The sequence below is a fragment of the Carassius carassius genome, chromosome 38 (genome assembly GCF_963082965.1).
Source record: "Carassius carassius chromosome 38, fCarCar2.1, whole genome shotgun sequence".
Lineage (NCBI taxonomy): Eukaryota > Metazoa > Chordata > Actinopteri > Cypriniformes > Cyprinidae > Carassius > Carassius carassius.
The window spans coordinates 17,047,480-17,071,031 of record NC_081792.1 but is presented as its reverse complement, the minus strand read 5'-3'; the positions used below and the strand labels follow the sequence as shown (position 1 = coordinate 17,071,031).

General features: G+C 37.0%; 1 protein-coding gene across 1 annotated transcript in view; it reads right to left on the bottom strand.

The window, feature by feature from the left end:
• Nucleotides 1–13,540: 13,540 nt before the first annotated feature.
• The window catches only part of LOC132119440 (cadherin-4-like), a 289,550-nt gene continuing 279,538 nt past the window's right edge, over nt 13,541–23,552 (bottom strand). Inside the window, exons 12-17 of the mRNA XM_059529401.1 lie at nt 20,306–20,448; nt 17,855–18,091; nt 17,355–17,588; nt 16,457–16,596; nt 16,152–16,316; nt 13,541–15,029 (exon numbers count right to left, since the gene is read on the bottom strand). Of these exons, the coding sequence (XP_059385384.1) occupies nt 14,823–15,029; nt 16,152–16,316; nt 16,457–16,596; nt 17,355–17,588; nt 17,855–18,091; nt 20,306–20,448 (1,126 nt within the window). The 3' untranslated portion in view covers nt 13,541–14,822. The remainder of the gene's footprint in view (nt 15,030–16,151; nt 16,317–16,456; nt 16,597–17,354; nt 17,589–17,854; nt 18,092–20,305; nt 20,449–23,552) is intronic.

The window sequence follows — 23,552 nt, the reverse complement described above, 5'->3', positions numbered from 1 at the left end:
TTTTACTTTTCAAAGGCGAGTGATTTACAAACGCGATGCGCAGTGGTTCAAACGAACGAATCAAATAACCAGTTCAAAAGAACCATTCGTCGGTGAATCGGACATCACATGGTAGTTCTCTTGTTGTGCACCAGATGGCACTGTAGACCTGCGTCCATTGTGACTTTCCATCTGTGTTGATTTAGACCGCAGCATTCTGCTAGACATAATTGCTAGCTTGTAGCTGAAAGTAAAAAAGTACATTTTCTGACTTTTCATTTATGACTCCAGCCAGTTACTGGTTCTTCAGTCACTGTTGTTTGAGCTTTTTGGTCGAATTGCGATTTTCCTTCCTGGCGAACTGAGCCGTAAGGATAGATTAAACACTTCTCTGTTGGACTTTGGCTCTCAAACTCATCCAGTTACAGTCACAGTCATCCCCCTGGATATACGCAGGTTTAAGAGTTAAACTCACGAGTGCATGACAGTTGGAAAGGCAAGATGACATTGGCTGAGTTAATGCTTCTAGGCTACATGTAGATCATTCGAAATCTAAAGTTCTGCATGTTCAGTCAAAGGTCAATGTACTTATGGTCAGGGTATATTCTGGCAAACCGTTTACCAATCACGTTTCTCAATCGGCAAAGCAATCTGTGGTACACGCCTCTACCAACACACGATGGGTAACTCGCGAAGCACAAAGTTCCTCCGTGTTTGCTCAGCACCATATCATAGAAAATACGAGGTTTGAGAAGTAGAAGGCGGGGCAACATTTAAAATATTTCAAAGTTAAATTTCATGCAAACAGATTTTAATAGACAAGTTTCAGTCAAATATTTATGGTTTATGCCTATAACAAAACCCAATGTTAAAGCAGAGCGCAAACAATTATATCTGGAACATTAGAATACTGTAGACTATCCAATATGCGTCACTTCTGCGTATTCATCGCGGGGATAAAGAACACGATTTTTTTTAACGATCACTGGCATAGTTACATTATGTCCAATAACAATACAACACGATATAATAAAACTCAGAGATGGTTTAAATGTCTTTTGAAATCACACTAACCACTTGTTTTGGTATGTGGGGCATTTTAAGTAGATCAAAAAATTAAAAAAAAAATAAAAAATTAAATAAAAAATTAATATTAGCAGATTATTTTATTACTAATGAGATCAATAATATATATATATATATATATATATATATATATATATATATATATATATATATATATATATATATATATATATATATATACATTTTATATAAGTTATATAAAATAAATTACAATATCGTATGTAGGATTTGGTTTTAGGACAGCTTTGATTAAAGGATTTGATCCACTTCAAACGTTGACTACTGTATACACGCACACACACACACACATATATATATATATATATTATTATTGATCTCATTAGTAATAAAATAATCTGCTAATATTAATTTTTTATTTAATTTTTTGATCTACTTACACACACAAACACAAATAAAACAAGTAGTTAGAATATAAATATTTAGAATATATAAAGAAAGTGTTTTTTTTTAATGAAAAACAAGTAGCCTAGATAGAAAACGAACAGAGAGCAGGTAGAGGGTCAAGAGTTTTCTTTATTTAAATGCAAACATGTAAACAAATATGTACAGAATTATGTGAAGTTACATATTTACATTATTTTTACAGCTACATTGTGTGACATAGGTAAGTATAGTTTTCAGATGTGAATGGGTGGGGGGTATTTTCTTGACGTCATCAAACCAAAGTCACAGTAAGTGTATAGACTATAGAGTGATGTATCATTCCTGAATACTGATATGAATCAGTCTTTGAAAGACCCATTATTATAGACAATTCAGTGACAAATTATTAAACACAGACTCTTGAATTTATTCCTGAAAGAATCTGAATCTTGGACGAATAGATTGAATAAAAGGCTTCTTTATTAACACAGTGACTTACCGACACCTAGTGGCGATATTACTTTCATAAGTATCATAAGGTAGGCCTATCATTTCATTTCGTCATTACATATTTCTGTGTTAAAAATGTTGTATAAAACATTAATCTCATTTCATTATACAGTAGTAATTGCTATGTAAAGGCATGTACAGCCGCCTGATCAGCATTAAACTGTAAACAGGCCTAATACATCTAAAATCAACTTCAGACGCAGCTTCTATCTCTGAAGGCTTAATTAATACTGATTTAATTATTACATGTATTCCAATTTAACATTATCATTTAAGAATATAACATTAAGGATGACATAAATACAAACCCGATTCCCAAAAAGTTGGGACGCTGTACAAATTGTGAGTAAAAAAGGAATGGAATAATTTACAAATCTGATAAACTTATATTTTATTCACAGTAGAATATAGATAATATATCAAATGTTGAAAGTGAGACATTTTGAAATGTCATGCCCAATATTGGCTCATTTTGGTTTCATGAGAGCTACACATTCCAAAAAAGTTGGGACAGGTATATAAAAGGCCGGAAAAGTTAAATGTACATATAAGGAACAGCTGGAAGACCAATTTACAACTTATTGCAACTAGGCATAAACCATAAATATTTGACTGAAACTTAAAATTAAAATCTATTTGCATGAACTTTAACTTTGAAATATTTTAAATGTTGCCCCGCCTTCTACTTCTCAAACCTCATATTTTCTATGATATAGTGCTGAGCAAACACGGAGGAACTTTGTGCTTCGCGAGTTACCCATCGTGTGTTGGTAGAGGCGTGTACCACAGATTGCTTTGCCGATTGAGAAACGTGATTGGTAAACGGTTTGCCAGAATATACCCTGACCGTGCACAATCCAGTGTTTTCCATGGTAATTCCCTTCTTCGCTGCAAAGGGCCACTGTTCCTCTAGAGCTAAGCCCACATAAGCTCCCTCTCAAGAGGAAGAAAGAGAGACGGCAGAGGCTGACTGGTTGCCTAGCTACATCTCACAGAATGTTCTGTGTAAACAGCCACTGGCGGAGGAAAAATCACACAGAGTTTGGGTTTGATTGGGTGGAGCAGTTGTAACCCAACCGTTATCCCGGTGCAGTTAGGATGCCCAAATCTTACTGTTATAAAGACCCCTATTGAGGCTAGAAGGGATACAGCTAGCCACCAGTGCTTACTGGGCATGCACACATCAATATTGCTTCATTTTTGTCAGGCAGAACAACAATTACTGTATTTGCATTATTGTAAGGTTCGGTTTAGGGTTAGGGTAGACGTTAATAAAACAGAATGTGACAGATAGCAAATTTACTTTATTGTTATGTTCCCGGGCATAGTTGTATCCCTTCTAGCCAAAACCAAAGAAAGACCCCCTGTTCTGACCTTTCATCTGACATGTGACGCACTTTAGACTCCTTGATGTCATAAAACTCTTCTATTTAATATTTCTAACACATTTAGGCTCATTTAAGCTTCCCATTCTAATATTTCAAACATGTCTCTATCTGTCCGTCTGTCCATATATATATATATATATATGTTTTTTTTTGAAAATTTTACTTCACTACATTCCAAAGCATAATGTCATACTTTTTACTGTACTAGATTTCATAAATTAAAGTTGTTGTTGTTGTTTTTTTTACCTTTAATACTTAAGAACATTAAAAAACTGTAGTACTTTCTTACACTCAAGTAAATCTTTGAATTACTTTTAATTTTTACTTTTAAACATTGACTACTGACACTTCAAATGTAGGCTACTTTTACTGCAGAGTAAAAATACTCATAATCCGCGCCGAACATCAATGCAATTTTTTCTCTGACTCTCAGGAGGGGAACATCGGGGATGAATTGGCCTAAAACTCCTGTAAGTGTGAGCAGAATGATTATGATCCATTCTCTTTGTGCATGTGTTCATTTTAGCTCCGTCAACTTCAATTTATTAGACCCACCTCAACAGCTGCTCTCTCGCACCCATATTTGCTTTCACCTGTATTTGCTCAGTTATAGAGGAAACGCTGCTGTTATTTTATAGAGATGAGTGATGGCACATAGAGGCTATATCCATTCCTTTTAATACTGGACTCTTAATACTGGCTAATACTTTTATCAGTGACACGGATAATAACACAATAAATTATGGACTGTATTAAAGTTGCCTTTTGGGTATTAAATCAGAGCACATGATAACGCTCTGTTTATTATTAGCGCACGCTGCCATTTTGTCATCAGCTGCTTTAATCTGGAACCCAGTAGGGTGGACTCTGTTTGGCCATCAATTTTTTGAAAAATGGTATTACAACCAGGAGGTAATCAGAGATAATTGTGAATGGTTAGTTTTAGGCTAATTTTCAGTTTTTTTTTTATTTTTTACCTTGTTTGTTTGTAAAAGTCAATCTCTGCAAACTGCCACTATTAGATTACTTTTATACATCAACACCAGTATTAAAATATGTTCAAACAGTTCAGCGCTGGTTTCAAAGGGCCTTAAGTCTGCGAGATTCTGTCTAATAAATGTTGAAGCTGCCGTCTCTGTTTTTATTGTCTCAACCCTACTAAAAATCTGTGATTTTGTGTTGTCTGTGTCGTCTAAAACAGTTCAGCGATGAAGCGAACATGTATTTGCCTTTACCCCCCCCCCCCCCCCCAAAAAAAACAAACAAAAAAACATTAAATTTGTTATATTTAGTACCCTCTACCTACCTTAAGAGTGGGACACTGCCATTTTTTACTTGAATGTGCAAATCTTACGGTAACCAGTTATTTTAGCAATAAAAAAAAAAAACCTTGATATAGCAAACTATATTTACATTTATTATATTAAAACTATTGTTATTCATCTAGTTATTTACCTTTAGCTAATGAATTCAAAGTCTCACACATTCACAGCAAATAGTTTACATTTGCTTTGAAAATGTGGTGGCTAGTCACAGCTACTCACAAAATAAAAATGTGGACATGAAATTTTGACATTACTTAAAATAATCTTACCTTGCTTCAGCTGATAATATCAGTAATATTAAACGTATATTCTGGTGCTAATTTAAAAGTTTTACACATTATAAATTAGAATTAAGTATTCCGGAGAGCAACATGACATTTATAATATAAACACTATGCAGTTAAACTTAAATCTTGTGTTACCATGTGCTGTAATTTTAATAAAGCAAAAACTACAAAGAAACAAGGTTTTTGTAATAAAGAGGAAACTATCAAGACAGCTTTGCTTTTCTACACGAGAGCATGTTAAAGGTACCACCTCAGCAGCCCTCCCGGCCCGTCGGGCAATGACCCAAAGGAGAAAATACATTTACTGGACCGGAGAATGTTCACCACTCCTTGGTGAGCTGGAGTGAGTCTACAAGAACTACCGTTTCATCAGCAGAACTCTGCGCCTAGGGCCTTCCTCAGCACAGATCTCAACGGCTCAAAACCAGCATGCTGTTGCATCTTTGAACAAGGCTGTGAGCAAGGAAGTTCACATTTATATGCTTCTTTAGATTCTGTCCTGATTCATCAGCTCAGTGACCATCATTCTGTGCTGTGATATTCTGATCCTTAACACATAATTTATTTTTTATTTTTATTATTATTGATGAGACCCTGAAACAGCTTGTTCTTTCAAATGCTGCAGTTCCAGCTAGAGCCAAATATATTTCACAGCCAAAACAAACTAGGAATAAATCATATTTTAGTGTGCAGTCAGCAAAATCCACTTTCCTAATGCAGTTTTGACAAACTTTTCAAGTTCAGATTCAAAAGTGTACGGCCTGTGAATACAACCAAACACCATTCACCAACCATTTACACTAATTTCTCTGTTAATTGACACTTTCAGTCTGTAAATATGGTTTGAATTGATATTTTGAAGACATACTGCGTCAAAACAAGGTAATTTTTAGATTATTCCTCCAGACAAGTTGAAAGCGTTTAAATGTTTTTAATATCTAAATGTCTTTCTTCACCATCAAAACACTGACCTGCAGGAAAGGCTCTGTCATCAACAATGTGCCTTTCCACAGTTATTTTGGTCCTATTTAATGGATCCCACAGTTCTCAGATAAAAAGAAGCCATTAACAGAGATGCAACGTAAACAAACAAGCAGAAACAAGCAAGCACACAGACAATCAATCGTTATCCACTCTCAAAGTTTCTGCTGAATTTATACTTCAAATGAAGAAAATTGGTGCTTTCAGGCCACACAGGCAACCGCAAATGAGAACCTGCTCAATGTTTCTGTCTATAATAGATGGAAGCTTGACATTTTTGACATTGAGAATGAACATTGGATCTGTACATTTGCTGATTTCTATCTGTCTAATGAGCTGCATCTCAGCTGGAAGGATAAACAGGAGATTTTTCATTTGGATGGTAGCACATGTCTGAGCATGTCACATGCTGCAGCTCTACCTAATGGTGATTGTTTGACTGCCCATGGAAAGTGTCAGCTGTGTTGACAATGTCTAACAGCTGCTTTTCACTAGGGGTCAAAAATAGAGAGCAAAATGGTCCGGTCTTGACTGGGGTCATGTAGCTTTATGTTGTGGGGGGTGGGGGGTGTAGGAGGGCTGGGCAAAGGGCTGTGGTATGGGTTAAGCTTCATGTCGGTTATGACACGTAAAAATAACACATACCTGTGTGTATATATATACTAAGCTATATACATACCATATAGTGTGTATTTACAGATGCAAATGAGAATTAATGAGAGCAAATGCATCAGAATCATCCGCAGAATCATATGCAGCACGAGAGAATAAACGTAACAACACAGAACTGCTTGAACATTGATTGAATTTCATGAAATATTACTTAAAATGGGAATTCCTAATTGCTTAATAATTGAAGTCCTAAAATAGTCCCTTATCCCATAATCCATACTTTTTTTTACATTAGGAAAATTGGTATGCAGTACTTCTTAGGACTCACAGTAGCTAGATTCTCCTCTCCAGCTAATGTAAATGCAAATAAGTAGTGTTGATTTATCAGATATCATCACTTCCAATTTTCCAAACTAATTAACACATAGAGGACAGGTATACTGAAGCTCACTTTGTCCCCAGCAAGAACACACTGTTGGAAAAATAAAAATAAAAAACCTGTTCGAATATTAGAATCATTTCTCAGCTAGGTACTCATAAAACTCAAAAGTAAAAAGCATTGCCTTGTACCAATTTTAGTCAGGCCTGTTTTTTGAGCTAAATGGGACTTAAGGGTCTCTCAGACTTCAAACTGAAAATAAGGGATATAGAGGATTTGTGGACATATAGTTCTAAAGTGATTATTCTCGCTCCCTTGTTGTCCATTCCAAAACGAAGAACCAGAAGCCCTCGAAACACGGCTATTACTTCAAAGTACTGTGGCTCCCTCAAATAAGTGTTAATTCTAGAATGTAATTAGACTGTAGAAGAAGAAAGGTGGTCACAGAAGGGATAAGATTTATCATTTGGGGGGTATTGTCCCAATTTAAAGATCCTTGTCACTTTTAGTGTTTTAGTTTTAAGAAGTTATCCTCTCAGTTTAAGGCTTTAAAGTCTTCACAAGAGTTTTCACTTTTTCCAAGGCTCATCAACATTTACATTTCTGGGTGAAAAAGGATTTTCAGTGAGAGGAAAAGTAGAACAGGACTTGATTTTATCCATTGGGAAATAAGTCTCTATATAAAAGGTCTTTGGAGGCAATGGGCTGAAAAAAAGGACTTGATGATGTCAGCCGAAAAGAAAAGTTATTTCCAAGGTGGAGCAAGTTAATTTTTCAAATTTACATTTTGATGAAAGATTACAAAGACAGAAGCTTTTTGCACTTGCACTAGTGAAAATAGTCAATTATGATGTTGTTATATTTGTAGCCGCCTCTGTATTCTTGCACAATCCCCTGCATTGTAAGGTTTTTTTGTAAATTAGGCTGTTTGTTGCAACCTGTTCCAGATACTTGCTTGCTCTAAATCATCAATATAAATATTAGAGATGCAAGGATCAAACTAATTCCACACTGCAGTTCCATGGACAGAAAATTATTGTAAAAACTCAACTGTAGAACATCCAAAGTGGCCTCACCTGGGCTACTAGAGTCAGCATAACCCCTAAATGCTTGTTCTACTTGTTATTTGGATGTTCATGAAAGTATACACTATAAACTAAAATAATAGCAAAGAAAAGCACTGATTCTGCAGGGATGGCTTCTCGTAATGACTGCTTTCAGGTTTTAAAAACTGATATCCTGATCATCCATCAGACCATTCAGAAATGTACTTCCATCTGTAATCATGCTAATGAGATTTCCAGTTTGGATGACTCAGTGACAGCTTCTAAAACAAAACCCACAGCATATTAAAATTCTACATGATAATAAAAGCCTTTTGCAGATACAGGTGTGCTACATACTGTGATAACCTGTATTGTTGACAATTTTATAACTACAAAACAAATATTAGCATCTTGCAACCATCATTGTTCATCCGCTGAAAATGTCTCCTCTTTTTAAACTTAGTTTTGTCAGTTTTCCTACTGTGCAACTTCACATGGCTAACATGATTCCCATATTGCACCATTTTGCTTCTATGAAGACTTCACCCAAAGGGTTTTTCACTGGTTTTTGAAACTCAGCAAACTTGACTTTTGTAGGCCATTGACAAATCATTCACCACCCCGCAAAAACACAAAATCTATTAAATGCAATTCATCAGATTCAGCAGAATGATATTACTGAAACAGAACAGTATGACATCTTCCAGCTGAAATATATATACACGTAACAGCAGAATCCAGATCCACCGAGATTGTGTTTGGAAACAGCCAATTAGTTGTCTCTCTTGAGACACACCCACTGTGGGAAGAACCAACTTTAGCATCCCAGAGGGATTTCTGAGTTCTGCTACAGCTGCATTTTGACTTTGGTATGGATTGTCATGTTGCTGAATCAGGATTTAAACATCACCCTAATAGTGACTAGACCCATCTCAGTGCTATGTTGACAAAACATTTTATAGCTCAATATTAATTTTGTGTCTAAGACTGACACACTATCTCCATTGTTTACTGCATAGACTATTAGTGAGCTGATGAAATATTACGATCTGCCTTACAGTTTATCTACTTATAATGCTGAATGATGGTTTAGTGAAACATAGATGACCATTACAGCAGACACTGACAAATAAACTGCAAGGCTCCTTTGTATTCATTCCATTTATATAGCTGAAACACTTTCTGTGGTTGACTTGCATCTTACAGTATAATAGCTGAGTCAACACAGCGTAGCCGTAGAGTGATTTTGTTTGTTCTGGATGCTCTCCGCACTTACCTGTAAACATTCATTCAAGACACACTATTCAGTAATGTACCCAGGCACATGTACACTGTCCAAATCATTTTCAAATTGATTTGTTCTCGTTCATGGCCTTGGAAATCTAGGCCTTTATTGAGTAGATGAAATATATGTTTGTGTATTTGAAAGGGCAAACTTTATTAATAACAAACAAAACGTTGGCCGCAAGCCACCTGTTAAATTTGTATTTCTGAAGAACAATCCATCAGTGCCTTACTATATTTTTTCCGCTGCCGTGGCTTGGCTGTCTGAGAACCGACTAGACAAAAGAAATTAATCTTATTGCTGGCTTCATTTAAACACTGTTCTTTAACAAAAATATGAGCTGCTTGCTATTACTAGATATTTCACTGAAATGAAAATCCGGTCATCTTTTACTCATCCTCATGTCGTTCCAAACCTCCAAACCTGCAGGCTTTTATTTCTTCAAAATAAGTTTTTCTTTCTTTTCTGTGTAACTACAATGACTAGGAAATTCAATTCAAGAACTAGACTAGTTGATTTGTTCTCAAATCAGAGTGACTGGTTCTTAAGTACTCAGAAATAACTAATCGTGAGTAATACATTTTGGTATCCTGCAGATATTTCCACCGATTTCTTTCTCTCTCTATACACTCTCAACAGCTTGCCACTGGGGCAGTACCCTTTACCCCTAAAGGGTGCATATTGGTACATTAGAGTAGTAATGTACTGTATACTCTTGGCTTGAGGTACTATTATGAACCATGAATTTATATTTATTATATATAATATTCTATGTTGTCCATGACACTGCTGTCTGCTCATCCGGGAACCTAAAACCAGCGCTACTTTCATATCTCTTGTTTCACACTACTTGCCGTCGATACATACAAATGCAACTAGCACCATATCATATATCGACTGTAATGAAAATAAAATACTTTAGTCTTAACACATACATCTTGTTGTTAGGGCTTTTGTATTAGAATTATTATTTTTTTTAATTAAACAATTTTGGGTAAAGTATACCCTAGTTCAATCAGGACCACTTCCGTCAAGTATATTTATGACAATTATAATTGCATACAGTTAGTGTTGGCGGTATGGTTATGTTCTGGGCAACACTCCATACACCTGTCCATGCAGCCATGCTTGGACAGAGCGGGGAGAGCAGCAAGACAAACCCCCCTGGGGTACAGAACAGAACCATTATAAGCATACATAATTACAATTCACAATTACGTGAGTTGTAAACAAAATGTGATAGAGACTGCTTCCAATGAAGAGACTGTAAAGAAAGAACAAAGTTAGATCGGATTACAGGTTCAGTTGGTGGAGTTGGGGTTGGAGGAGGGAGTTAATTGCAAGCAGTGATGCGATGGAAGAGACACTGAAGAATGGGAATTTAAATGTACCGCATGTGATAGGTGTCAAGACTGGATTGGTACACGTCAGGAACAGCTGACTGTCAGCTGATGCAAGCGTGACTAACGTGGCCTGACTGAACTAACACGATGCTCGATAATGTTTACTAATATTACTTCTTCTAATTAATAGTTGTATTTTGTACTACATACACCCTAAATATTATTATTCTCAGCATGGATTTACGGAGGCTTAAAAAAACTATGTACAGTTCATTTCCAAAATTTCTTAAAGTAAAGTGAACTTATTTCAGTACAGAACTATTACAGAACATCTGTAATTCTCAACTACAGAATTTATTTAGTCCTTCTTTAATCCATTAAATTGTACAAATCATGGCTTAAACTTTAGCCTGTACATTCCATCAGTACACTATTACAAATTTGTGTTGCACAAAATAGAGCCATACATTTTCAACATCTCACCCTAAAGACGCCATCTTGCATGATTGCTCTCCACTCTTCTTTTTTCTCCCTTTTCCTCTCCTCCCCCTTTTTCCTCTATCACCACCCCTTCTTGCATCTAATGACACATGCTCTTATAGTTTTGCTCTTTCTCCATCCCTCTCTCTTCTCGTCTGTGGGTAATTAGCAGTGTTCTGCTTGATGAGATTAAAGCAAAGGTTTAATCAGAGCACTAATTGATAGACACGGCCACAGAGAGTTCCAATCCCCTACAGCTCTCACTCTCTCTGGTGTCTCTGCTCAGGCTTTCTGTGTGCTGATTTACTGAAACCGCAGAGAGATACTCATACACAAGTTTGGTACATAAAGAATAGATAAAACAGATCATGTTCACCATTAGTATGCAATGCGTAACAGAGAAGCAGAGAGAGAGAGGGATGCTGCGAGCTGGAATTGTACTAATTGAAAGAAATGGAGGCGCACTGATAAACTGTCAGTATGTATCTGTCTTTAAAATGGGCAAGAGGTTAATAAATGAGATCAAAACCAAATGGGCTGTGGCATGTGCTAATGCACAAGCTGTAGAGAGGTTCATGAGTCCATGAAACTCCCCTTCATTTTATCACAAATCTCACTGTACTATAAATTCAGTATAAGGCCTGTTAATTTAGTGGTCATTTAAAACAATTCCACAAACCTTGTCATGCACCAAAGTTTTTATCATAGCAAAAAGAAAAAGTGCCGCTCATGACGTAAGATGCTTTAAACAAACAACAAGTTGCGATGCACAGACAAAAGTTGTCTAACACTTATAACATAGACTAACAATTAAAAACGTATTGTCAATGGAATACAAGACCAAGTTTTGAGTGGATGATCTCTAGATGTACCTCAGAATGCCATTGTAACTTATGATAGGTTCATGATATGGAAATATGTGACCATGGACCACAAAAACAGTAATAAGTGTCATAAGTAATAATTTATACATCAACTGAAAGCTGAATAAATAAGCTTTCCATTTATGTATTGTTTATTAGAATAGGACAATATTTACCTTAGATATAACTATTTGCTTTAAAATTGTCTGAATTCTTAGCAATGCATATAACTAATCAAAAATTAAGTTTTGATATATTAACAGTAGGGGATTTACAAAATATCTTCATGAAGCACGATCTTAACTTAATGTCCTAATGATTTTTGCCATAAAAGAAACATCTATAATTTTGACCTATACAATGTATTTTTGGCTATTGCTATGAATATACCCCAGCGACTTAAGACTTTTGTGGTCCAGGGTCACATATTAAATGTTATCTTTGTTGTTCTTGGCAGACATTTCTAGCAAATTAATATATCTTGAAGTGAATGCAATTGTGATGTTAAATTGACTGACAGTCATAATAAAGCATATAACAAAATTACTTGCAAATCAATTGAATCATACTGACATAAATTGACATAAAAAAAAGTACTTATGGCATTTTTAATCTCATTACCCAACTGTAATTTCATACATTTTCATGCTCTTTAGCTTTAATCCACTCCCAGAGATTCGTCATTAGTGGAGGGCCTTATGTTTTAATTATGACCTCTGAGTACACTGACCTCTCACTGGGTCATGGGAAAGAACTTCATGGCTCAATTGAAAATGTAAAATATGGGAAACTTTCTATCAGGTAAGTGTTGTCATCACTGGACAGAGTGCTTCATTATTAATGCTTCTGAAGGTAAATGTGTAGGAGGAGCAGTCATCCAAAGTTATGTTAAGTCAATGTTAATTTAATGGTAATGCATGGAAATCCAGACATTCTAATGATAATCACACTGCCTGCCATTATAAAATGGCCTGATTTTATGGCTTAATCAGAAATCCCATACTCGATATATCAGCTAAATTCAATTGTCACTCGATGGCATAATGCAATGCTCACTCATGCCTGGAAAATATAAGGACAAGCAGCTGAAAGAAACAGGGAGAAAAAAAAGAGACGTGAACCTATTATGGACAGGACAGAGACTGAGGATTTTCCTTTTTTTTCTTCAAAAAATGTGATTGTTTATTGTCTAAAGCACATCCAATATTTGAGATGAATGGAAAGCAGGCATGATTGTAAGCTTCTCTGACCCTTTAGACCCTTATCCAAGGACAGAACGTACAAGACTTTCGAGAGTCTTTACGACAGAACGAGAGTCTTTCTTCAGCACAAGACAAAAAAAAAAAAAAAAAAACTCTGCTGCATTTCTCATAGCCAAAGAATAAACATATAAACCTAAAAAAAAAAAGACAAACATATAAAAAGTGAATTTAAAAATCCTACAGGATATAGACAAATATACACTCACACACATTCACACACAATTAAAACCAAACGGGCCCAGACCGTTTAACCGTTCATTTAACCCAACTTGGAGCTTTAAAAGCAGCAAATGTTTAAAATAACACTTCAAAAACAAGTATTTTACAGCATTTTAAACATTTTTTAATCTTTTTTTGTTTTTTATTAAATTTTTTAGATTATATTTACTTCGTATGGTGTATATTCTTTGCCAACTACTTTTCACATTCTGACCACAGAGGAACAAGTGCGAGAGATCTGAGAACATTGTTTTGAAAGAAGTCATGCACGTATAATATTTTAATCAACTTATAAAGTTAGAAAAGGGGAATGTTCAAGACAAAAAATAAGGTGTCCTCTAAAGCTAACCTTTAAGAGTCGGGTTTCCTTCAGCCATCACTTTTAGTCTGACTGTCTGGCAACTCGTCATGCCTAAATTACCTTTACAATTTGGAAAAGCAACACAAGGCAGGCAAGAGTATTAGCTAAAAGGCATTCTCCAGTAATATTTTTTCTTCTTCATAAAAAAATAAGAAAAAGAAAAAAAAAGACCTTGATTTTTTTTTTTACACAACCAGAACACAACATAACATTATATGGTTGTGGCCGGTCAAGTTTAAAAACAAAAAACTAAACAATTATGATTTTTCAAATTGGACCACTGTACTTCATACACTCCAATTTCTCAAGGGAGAATGAGATTTCTTAAGGGAAAGTGAGTCCTGTGTTCATCAACAAAAGTCTTGACAAAACATTCTCCGTTTCCTTTGTTTGTTTTCCACATAGTAGTCAAAGAGGCGCTCTGCACCGTCGATGCAGGGATGAAAGCAAAGCAAAAGGTAGTTGAGAGCAGCAGACAGGAACGAGGGAGTGTGTGCACAACAGAAGCAACTTTTCAAAATGGCAACCGACCCTGAGATTGCAGGAGTCCGATACAAAACACACCACAAAAGGCACTTTATCAACAACAGTGCTTCTGTTCTACTGAAATTCAAGTCGAGAGAAAAAGTGTGTGTGGAACTCTCTTTAGTGATAAAGCGAACAGAAAAACGAGCGTGTGCACCCATTTCTTTGATTCCCACACACTGAGAGTTCGCTGTCTCCGTCGCAACTCGAATCCATCTTGAGCCTCTTGGCGGTCCGAGAGGAATGACAAAACAACACTGAAGAAACCACAATGTGAAATATTGTAAAAAGCGTAAAATACTTGTGGATTGCAGCAAAGGTCCAGAGCAGGCTGCAGGGCAATATCCTCCCCTCTAAATGCCTCCGTAGCTTGCAGAGGAACTTTTGTTGAGAGATAATTAGCCCACGTTGGAGGCTTGGCATACGGCTTCTCAATAAAACATCCGAGAAGCCAATTGTCCCTCCTGGCCCTCTCCGTTCCCCTCCGTCTTCCTCTAGTTCCCACCTTCAGTCCTCTCCCCCTCCTCCGTAGAGGTCTGCCAGCTTTTTGAAGCGAGGACCCCAGTCATTGAGGTAGTCGTAGTCCTGTTCTCCAGAGCTGGAGGAGCCCAGGGAGCTAACGGAGCCCGCTGTGGAGCCGCTGCCCTCGTAGTCAAACACCAGCAGGGAGTCGTAGGGAGGAGCAGTGGGGTCATTATCTGCCGCACGCAGACCCTAATATGAGCGAGAGAGAACATGAGACGAGGTTGTTGGAACAGACGCATACAAAACACTCTGAAAGCCACTGCTGTGCTTAAGGGGGTCACATCAGGAGGAATTGCAGTTTCCTTGATCGTTTAAGATGAAAGACCTTGATGCACTATGAAAACACACTGTAACTTCCTGCTCAGTGAAAAAGATTGTTTTTTGAAACTGTGCTGCAAAAATGACTCATACTCTTACTCAAAAATGTGGTTCTTACTCACATCAGGCAGATCAGATGAACACATGTCCATCCACGTTTACTTGTCAATGACTGACCAGAAACTTTGTTTGTCCATTTCTGTATCGTTAACTAAGACTAAAACGTTTTATTTATTTTTTGGTAAACTAAAGTGGAAAAGAAATCAAGTTTAAACTAGTTGAAATAAAATACAGCTGAATGTAAATATTGAATGGAAAACTTAAAACGCAAAACTTGATTGAGCTGAAGTATTAAAATTAACTAAAAGTGAAATTAAAAATAAATTTATTTAAATAGAAACATAAAAAAACTAATAAAAATGACAAAAGCATCACACAACAAAGTTATAAAACAAACTAAAAAAAAAAAAACCCGAATCATTCCTATTATTTTATTGAATGTGTGAATTTCTGTTTTTGCTTGTGTGTAGAACCTGCTACTCTGCATATCTTAAAGCAGTGCATGGCTTGGAAAGGGTAGCTGAAGTTTATTTCTAACAATTTTGTTGATTATTTTAATGCTTCACACACTGTCACTTTTCAGCACATAATTTAATACATTTTCTTCTCTGAGTTTTACTTCTAATCATATTTTATTCCAGAAATGATTCAGAACTTAATTCCTTTCCCTGCTCAAAGTCATTTCAGAAGCCTTTTTAACAGAATATTTAATTCTAAAGGTCAGATGGAAGATTCAAATTACTGATGAAAAACTATTTCTGAATGATTTCTACCAAAATATAAATGGACACCGGGAAATAAAATAGTTAAGTATGGCTTTCCAATCCCGTTTCAAATTAAAACTGTATTTATTTCCAGTGCCTCTCTGCAGGCATTAGGTGAATCTAAGGCCTAACTAGATTATCTTCATGATAAGAAACAGAGGGAGCATACGTCAGTGATGAACTCCCCGATGTCCCCTGGGTGTGGTACCGTGGGCCGGACCGGGTACTGAGATTCTAGAATAACGGGTCTCTCGTCCACTCTTCGCACACCTGCAGGCTTGCTCATTATGTGATCTAAAGACTCGGGCTGCTGCAGCTGACTCAGGTCATAGTCCTGCAACAGAAATAAAAATACACCAGTGCACGTCTGAAACAAGGTCAGAAATGCTCTTGCAATAAGACAAACAAGCAACAAACTACTGAAAACCCCCTTGACTCGACAATCGGTAACAGCAGGACGTGTGTGACACTGACCTGATCTTCCTCTCCTCCTCCCTCTTCATCATACTTCAGAATATTATCTCTGACATCATCCTCAGGGTCGATCAATAAGGGTTTTGTCTGACGCTCCTTCTCCCTTCGCTTCACCCACACCACAAAGAACAGAACCATACCTAAAGAAAAACAAACATACAGGCGCATCACGCACCTATTTCCTAATTTTGAGGGCTCACCAGTGGCAGGCCAGACTCATTAAGTGCCCTAAGCAAGATAAGACATGATCTAAGAAAACAAAACACTTTCTGACACACATATATATTGAACTACTAAGTTTATTATTACAGTTTAAACTTTTATCTTAATTAAAAAAAATTAAATAATAATAATTCTTACGATTGGCAAAGCTGAATTCGTACGGCTTGATATTTTTGTGGATTTTTTTTTCAGGAATCTTTTATGAAAATAAAGTTTAAAAGAACATAATTTATTTGAAATAGAAATCATTTGCAACATAATAAATGTCTTTCCTATCACTTTTAGTCAATTGAACACTTCTTTGCTGCATACAAGTATTATTATTGTTATTTTTTATCTTAATGACCCCAGATGTGTGTATGGTGGTGTACATGTAATACAATAATACTTTTAATATTATAATACTTTCTGGAAGTCCCATTTAAATGTTGAGACGGCACATGCATTGAATGGGAATAGCACTTCTGTACACATTTCTGATGAGACTTTGTTAAGAAGTTTATGAAACTGAGAAAATGTTGACAGACAGTTCAGTTAAACTGAATAATCAAAAATTAAATGACAGGTTGAAAGGGTATTAATCACAATTTACTGATGTTGTGAAAATGTGGCTGTGTTGCATTCTCTGATTTAATTGTCTCCTCATTTATTATTCCCTGATCCATCCGTCACTTACCGAGCAGTATAATGATGCAGATGAGGATGGTGATGATGGCTCCAGTTCCCAGTCCGGCCACAGTCACTGCCCCGATCACAGTACAGTCTCCGTTTTCATCACAGGGACACACCTTCACCTTCAAGACAGAGGTGTTGGACAGGGGAGGGTTTCCTGAGTCGGAAACTAAAATGGGAACTCTGTACATGCCTGCCTCCAGGTACGGGATCCGCAGTTTCAACTGGGCATAATTACCTAGACAGAGGTAGAAAATTCAATATTTGGCTTTTATATTTTCACTGTATTAGGGCCAAAGTAAATTATTTGAATATTATCTGAAAACTATATTTACATTTTAGCTGATTATCTTTTTTCTATCCACTACTAATGTTAGATGTATTAACCCGAAGGGAAACATTTTAATTGACAGTAAACACATGAACTGAAGTCAAAAATTAACTGTTGAAGTGGTAAAAACCTTGAATACTTTCAATTTGTAATATGTATACTCCATGTCTAACCATTGAGGCGTGAAATGGTCCAGTTACGGCGGGCAGAAGAGGGGTAAGAGGGCAGCTCAAAGACATATGGGCCGGCGTTGGGTTCGGAATCTAGATCCGAGGCTGTGATGTTGACTGGATACCCGTGCCGTGACCTCTCGCAGACCAGAGCCTCTTGAGGAACTAGGACAGGCACGTTGTCATTCACATCTATCAAATAAATCTGGAGAGTACCGGTTCCTGTGGCAGGGGGGGAACCTATGAGACAGAAAGAGGATAACGATAGTCAGGGGTAATGGTCGTAAAGTTTATATATTTGTCCCAAAAACTCTTAATTGTGTCAGATAAAATAAAGGATAACTGCACGTAAATAATTCACACAGCTGTTTTCCCTTTAATAGAGCTATGCTCTTTCTGAGGACAGATACATGTTATAACTTTGCCTGAAGAAACAGACACATCTGCTCCCTACGGCTGTGTGTGAATCAAAGACAAAAACACACCTTACAGAGGCCAGATATATGGCTACCTAAGTGCTCTCCAAACAAACTGCCGTCACAGATGGGGGGCGGGATGGGATTTGTGGAAAACGTGGCACAGTATCATTCCCAAAGCTCTGACTGAGTAACAGGCTATATATTATAAAGATTGATTCTGTCAAATTCTGTTATTAGAAAGTCTGTTATGAGTCTAAAATACAACCCGTCAACCCTGGACATCTGTATCAACTGCTAGACAAAATGCCAGTCCCTAAAGACATATTGATTTAGGCCAAAATGCCTTCGTTCAGATAGGACTGACAAGCCCTGCCACTACGAACACCTTTGAAAACTTCTGGGACAAACACACCTAGACAGGCAGATAGATTGGTCAATTTCCTAATCATACCAACCTCCCCGGAAGTTTTCATGTGCAGCTTGTGAAGCAATACTCTTTTGATAAGAAAATTTAGTTTCTCAATTTTAAAGAGTTTGACTAAAAATAAGCAGTGATATAAACACTACATCTCTTTTTTGATTATCTAATATATCATCAAATCTCATATGCACTCATCATATCATCGCATTGGAAGATATAATTAATTTGAGTTATTTGCTTTGTCCTAAATTTCCGTCTATTGTTATATTTTAGAATTTGAAGGTCTGTCATTTTGGAATCAGTTCGGTCACACCAGCCTCTCTCTTAAATGTAGATGTGGAAAATCTATTTCATTCTAGTGAACTGATTGACGATGCCAAACCTGAACCAGTATACAAACCTACCAAATTTTTCTTACAATACTATAAGTTTGATCACAACATACAGTATAAATATTGCTGTTAATCATTTTCTGTTTGAATACGTCATTAACTAACTGCATGACTTTTACTAATTGTACATTTCTGCCATATGGACATCACCTTGACATAGTCACCATTGATAAACTACTCCTAAATGTAATGTAGAAACTTTATATTTCATATGTAGGACTGGAAAGTATGAGTCATCTTAGTGAATTGGTTCGCCCTACATGATTCTTCCTCAGATTTATCTTTTGAAATTATGATTCATTCCAGTGAATCAGTTCGTTCGAATGTCCAATTTCTCATGTATATGTAGCATTCGTTGGTCCTAATGGTGGTACTAATTTATTTTAGTGAACTGGTTTGATGAACAGTTCATGAAAATAAGCATATTAAAAACAACAACAACAAAAAACAACACAAACATTTAAGTCACTGTACTATGTTTTTGACACAATTATGGAAATGTGAGTGACTAATTTCAAGCTTGATAGCGTCACTTTAATAATCCGTTATTTCAAAATGCCTTACTTGTTTGTGTGTGCCATAAACAACAACAACAACAACAACAGCAAAAGATTAAATAATTGTTTATAGCTGGTAGTATAGCTACTTACAGATTCAAAACAGTAGCTTGACTGTACTTCAATTACTTTAGAATATGATTAGCTTGTAGTTTTGTTTGCTCAACACTGGTGAGACAGTCACCATCCTCAAAAACCATGTTCCATCCATCAAAACTATCAATACAAACTAGATTACATTAAATATGGGTTAACTTGTGACAAGGATAAACGCTCATTCCCATTCATACCAAGTCCTCCTGAGGTTCTCTGATGGTGGTGTGAAGCAACTCCCCGTGTTAAGCAATGTAGTCTTGTGTAAACATGGACAAACAAATCAAATGTGATTGGACAGCAGCTTTGTTGGAACACTTTCTTGGTTGAATAGAGCAAGAGAATGAAATCCAATCAGAGTTGTAAAATGCCCCAGTGCTGATAGGTTTTGAATCGATAGGCTGAGAACAGCTTTTTGGCTCTGTGGGACAAATTGGGTTCAAGCCAACCAACCTCTCTCCAAACTGACCTACCTAATGATTTAAATCTATTTTTTCATACACAACACCTTTAATGCACCAATACTCACTTAAAGTTTTGATTTCGTTGAAACTTTCCCCCTCTATTCTTACCGTTGTCCACGGCCAAAAAGGTCGCTTCATATACATTTTTCTTCATATATGGCGATTCACGGTCCAGCACCGCTGTGGTGGTGATCCTTCCATTGGTCCTGTTGATTTTTAGCCAGTTGGCTGGATCTGACAGTTTGGAGTACCTGAAGACCAAAAGCATTCGCTCATCAGATAACTCTGGATAAAAATCCATAAGCATCCGAAAGATGCAGCCATAGAGCTCAACATTCAATCATAATTTATGCTGTAATAGTATGGCTGCGGGTAATAATGTAGAACGTTGAGATCATCAATCCATTTAAATGCTGTTTAAATCATATTTAGTCTGTTATGAGGATATAGAATGTGGATTATTAAGATATGTCCCTCATTCAGTCACAGCATGGCCTCTTATCTGATCAATGGAACTGCACAGAAAAATGCAGAAATATTTACACTCAATCAAATCACAGATGTGACGCATAATCTTTCTTCTATATATTATTGGGTAATATATCAGGCTTCTGCACCATAAATCCAAAACACTGAAGTTAAAAACAGTTACAGCCCATTTATCTGCCAGACCAGATCTCAAAGTTGTCAAGAATCTATCGATTTGCTATTGGTGTTTGATTATTATTTCAGTATTGCTAATAATCAAGCCCACACTGGATCTTTTTCTTTGTTTGTTTGTCAGTGTCTTTCGTTTGCTCAGCACTTCCCTGTAACTTATTTGAGCCTATAACATTGATAGATTCTGAGAGCGAGAGCGCCACAGTGTGGACTGTATTGATTGGACCGTTCCTCGCACACAGTGATCCATGGAGCAAGTCTAGCGAAGGTCCCCCGAGTGTGTGAGTGAACGTGCAGGGAGGCAAACTTTGGATCAATACTTCAAACTGGCATCTTGCCCACACACTTTTGAGTCATGAAAAAAGAAACCGAGAGAGATCAAGCGTGAACAACTGATAGAGAGAGAGAGAGAGAGAGAGAGAGAGAGAGAAAGACACAATAGAAACAGCAGTGTGGGGAATGGTTTGGCTCATTACTTGATGACCTTTCACCCCGTTGCTTGGCAACCCAGGCACAACCAAGGGACTAGAACAGGAGAGAGTCAATTAAAAGCATTTAGCTGCTCCCAGGGGTGCTAATGGTGCGAACGATACGTGCTACATCACTTGACATGCAGCACAGTATGGAAATTGGATGTACTTCTGACGTTCGCTTAAAAAGTCAGGGGCTGACCTGAACCAGAGAGTGATGGATTTGTTTTAAGCCTGGTTTCTATAAAAATGGCTCTAAAACTCACCAGACAAATAAAGCCCTCACAGATTTAAGTGAATTTTAAAACTCAAGCATATGATTGAGCAAAAATTGAAAAGTGAACAGAGTGGGTAGAATATACTAGCATTTTTATGTGGCGGACATCTGTTTAATTTGCTATCATGTGTGTCACTCAGCTAATGAGAGCTTTATGTAAATGATCAATAGCAATTGCTGAGTCAATCGATCATTCAGTAAGACTCTGAAACCATTTAAAAGCATTTAAGTTACAGCATTGTTGTTAAGAGGCGTAGAAAGATTATACATGTCTAAATCTAAAAACAGATTAAAAATTTGACATACTGTACATATTGCAGTATCTGCAAAATATTAATTATTTTACCTAAATAAGAGGGATCATACACAATGCATGTTATTTTTTTATTTAGTACTGAACTGAATAAGATATTTCACATAATGTATATATATACAGAAAAACACAGAATTGTTGACATTTTTGCAGATTTATTTAAAAAGAAAAACTGAAATATCAAATGTTCCTAAGTATTCAGACCCTTTGCTGTGACAGTCATATATTTAACTCAGGTGCTGTCCATTTCTTCTGATCATCCTCGAGATGGTTCTACACCTTCATTTGAGTCCATCTGTGTTTGATTATACTGATTGGACTCAATTAGGAAAGCCACACACCTGTCTATATGAGACCTTACAGCTCACAGTGCATGTCAGAGCAAATGAGAATCATGAGGTCAAAGGAACAGCCTGAAGAGCTCAGAGACAGAATTGTGGCAAGGCATAGATCTGCCCAAGGTTGCAAAAAAAATTTCTGCTGCACTTAAGCTTCCTAAGAGCACAGTAACCTCCATAATCCTTAAATGGAAGACATTTGGGACAACCAGAACCCTTCCTAGAGCTGACCGTCTGGCCAAACTGAGCTATCGGTGGAGAAGAGCCTTGGTGAAAGAGGTAAAGAAGAACCCAAAGATCACTGTGGCTGAGCTCCAGAGATGCAGCCGAGAGGTGGGAGAAAGTAGTAGAAATTCAACCATCACAGCAGCCCTCCACCAGTTGGGGCTTTATGGCAGAGTGGCCCGAAGGAAGCCTCTCCTCAGTGCAAGACACATGAAAGCCACCATGTAGTTTGCTAAAAAACACCTGAAGGACTCCGGTCTGATGAGACTATAACTTTTTGGCCTTAATTCTAAGAGGTATGTGTGGAGAAAACCAGGCACTGCTCATCACCTGTCCAATACAGTCCCAACAGTGAGGCATGGTGGTGGCAGCATCTTGCTGTGGGGGTGTTTTTTAGCCGCAGGGACAGGACGACTGGTTGCAATCGAGGGAAAGATGAATGTTGCCAAGTACAGGGATATCGTGGACGAAAACCTTCTCCAGAGTGCTCCGGACCTCAGACTGGGCCAAAGGTTCACCTTCCAACAAGACAATGACCCTAAGCACATAGCTAAAATAATGAAGAAGTGGCTTCACAACAGCTCCGTGACTGTTCTTGAATGGCTCAGCCAGAGCCCTGACTTAAACCCAATTGAGCATCTCTGGAGAGACCTGAAAATGGCTGTCCACCAACGTTTACCATCCAACCTGACAGAACTGGAGAGGATCTGCAAGGAGGAATGGCAGAGGATCCCCAAATCCAGGTGTGAAAAACTTGTTGCATTTTTGCCAAAAAAGACTCATGGCTGCATTAGATCAAAAAAGGGTGCTTCTACTAAATCCTGAGCAAAGGGTCTGAATACTTAGGACCATGTGATATTTCAGTTTTTCTTTTTTAATAAATCTGCAAAAATGTCAACAATTGTGTTTTTCTGTCAATATAGGGTGCTGTGTGTACATTAATGAGGAAAAAAAAATTAACTTAAATTATTTTAGCAAATGGCTGCAATATAACAAGAGTGAAAAATTTAAGGGGGTCTGAATACCTTCCGTACCCACTGTATATGAGTCCCTTGTTTGTCCTGAACAATTA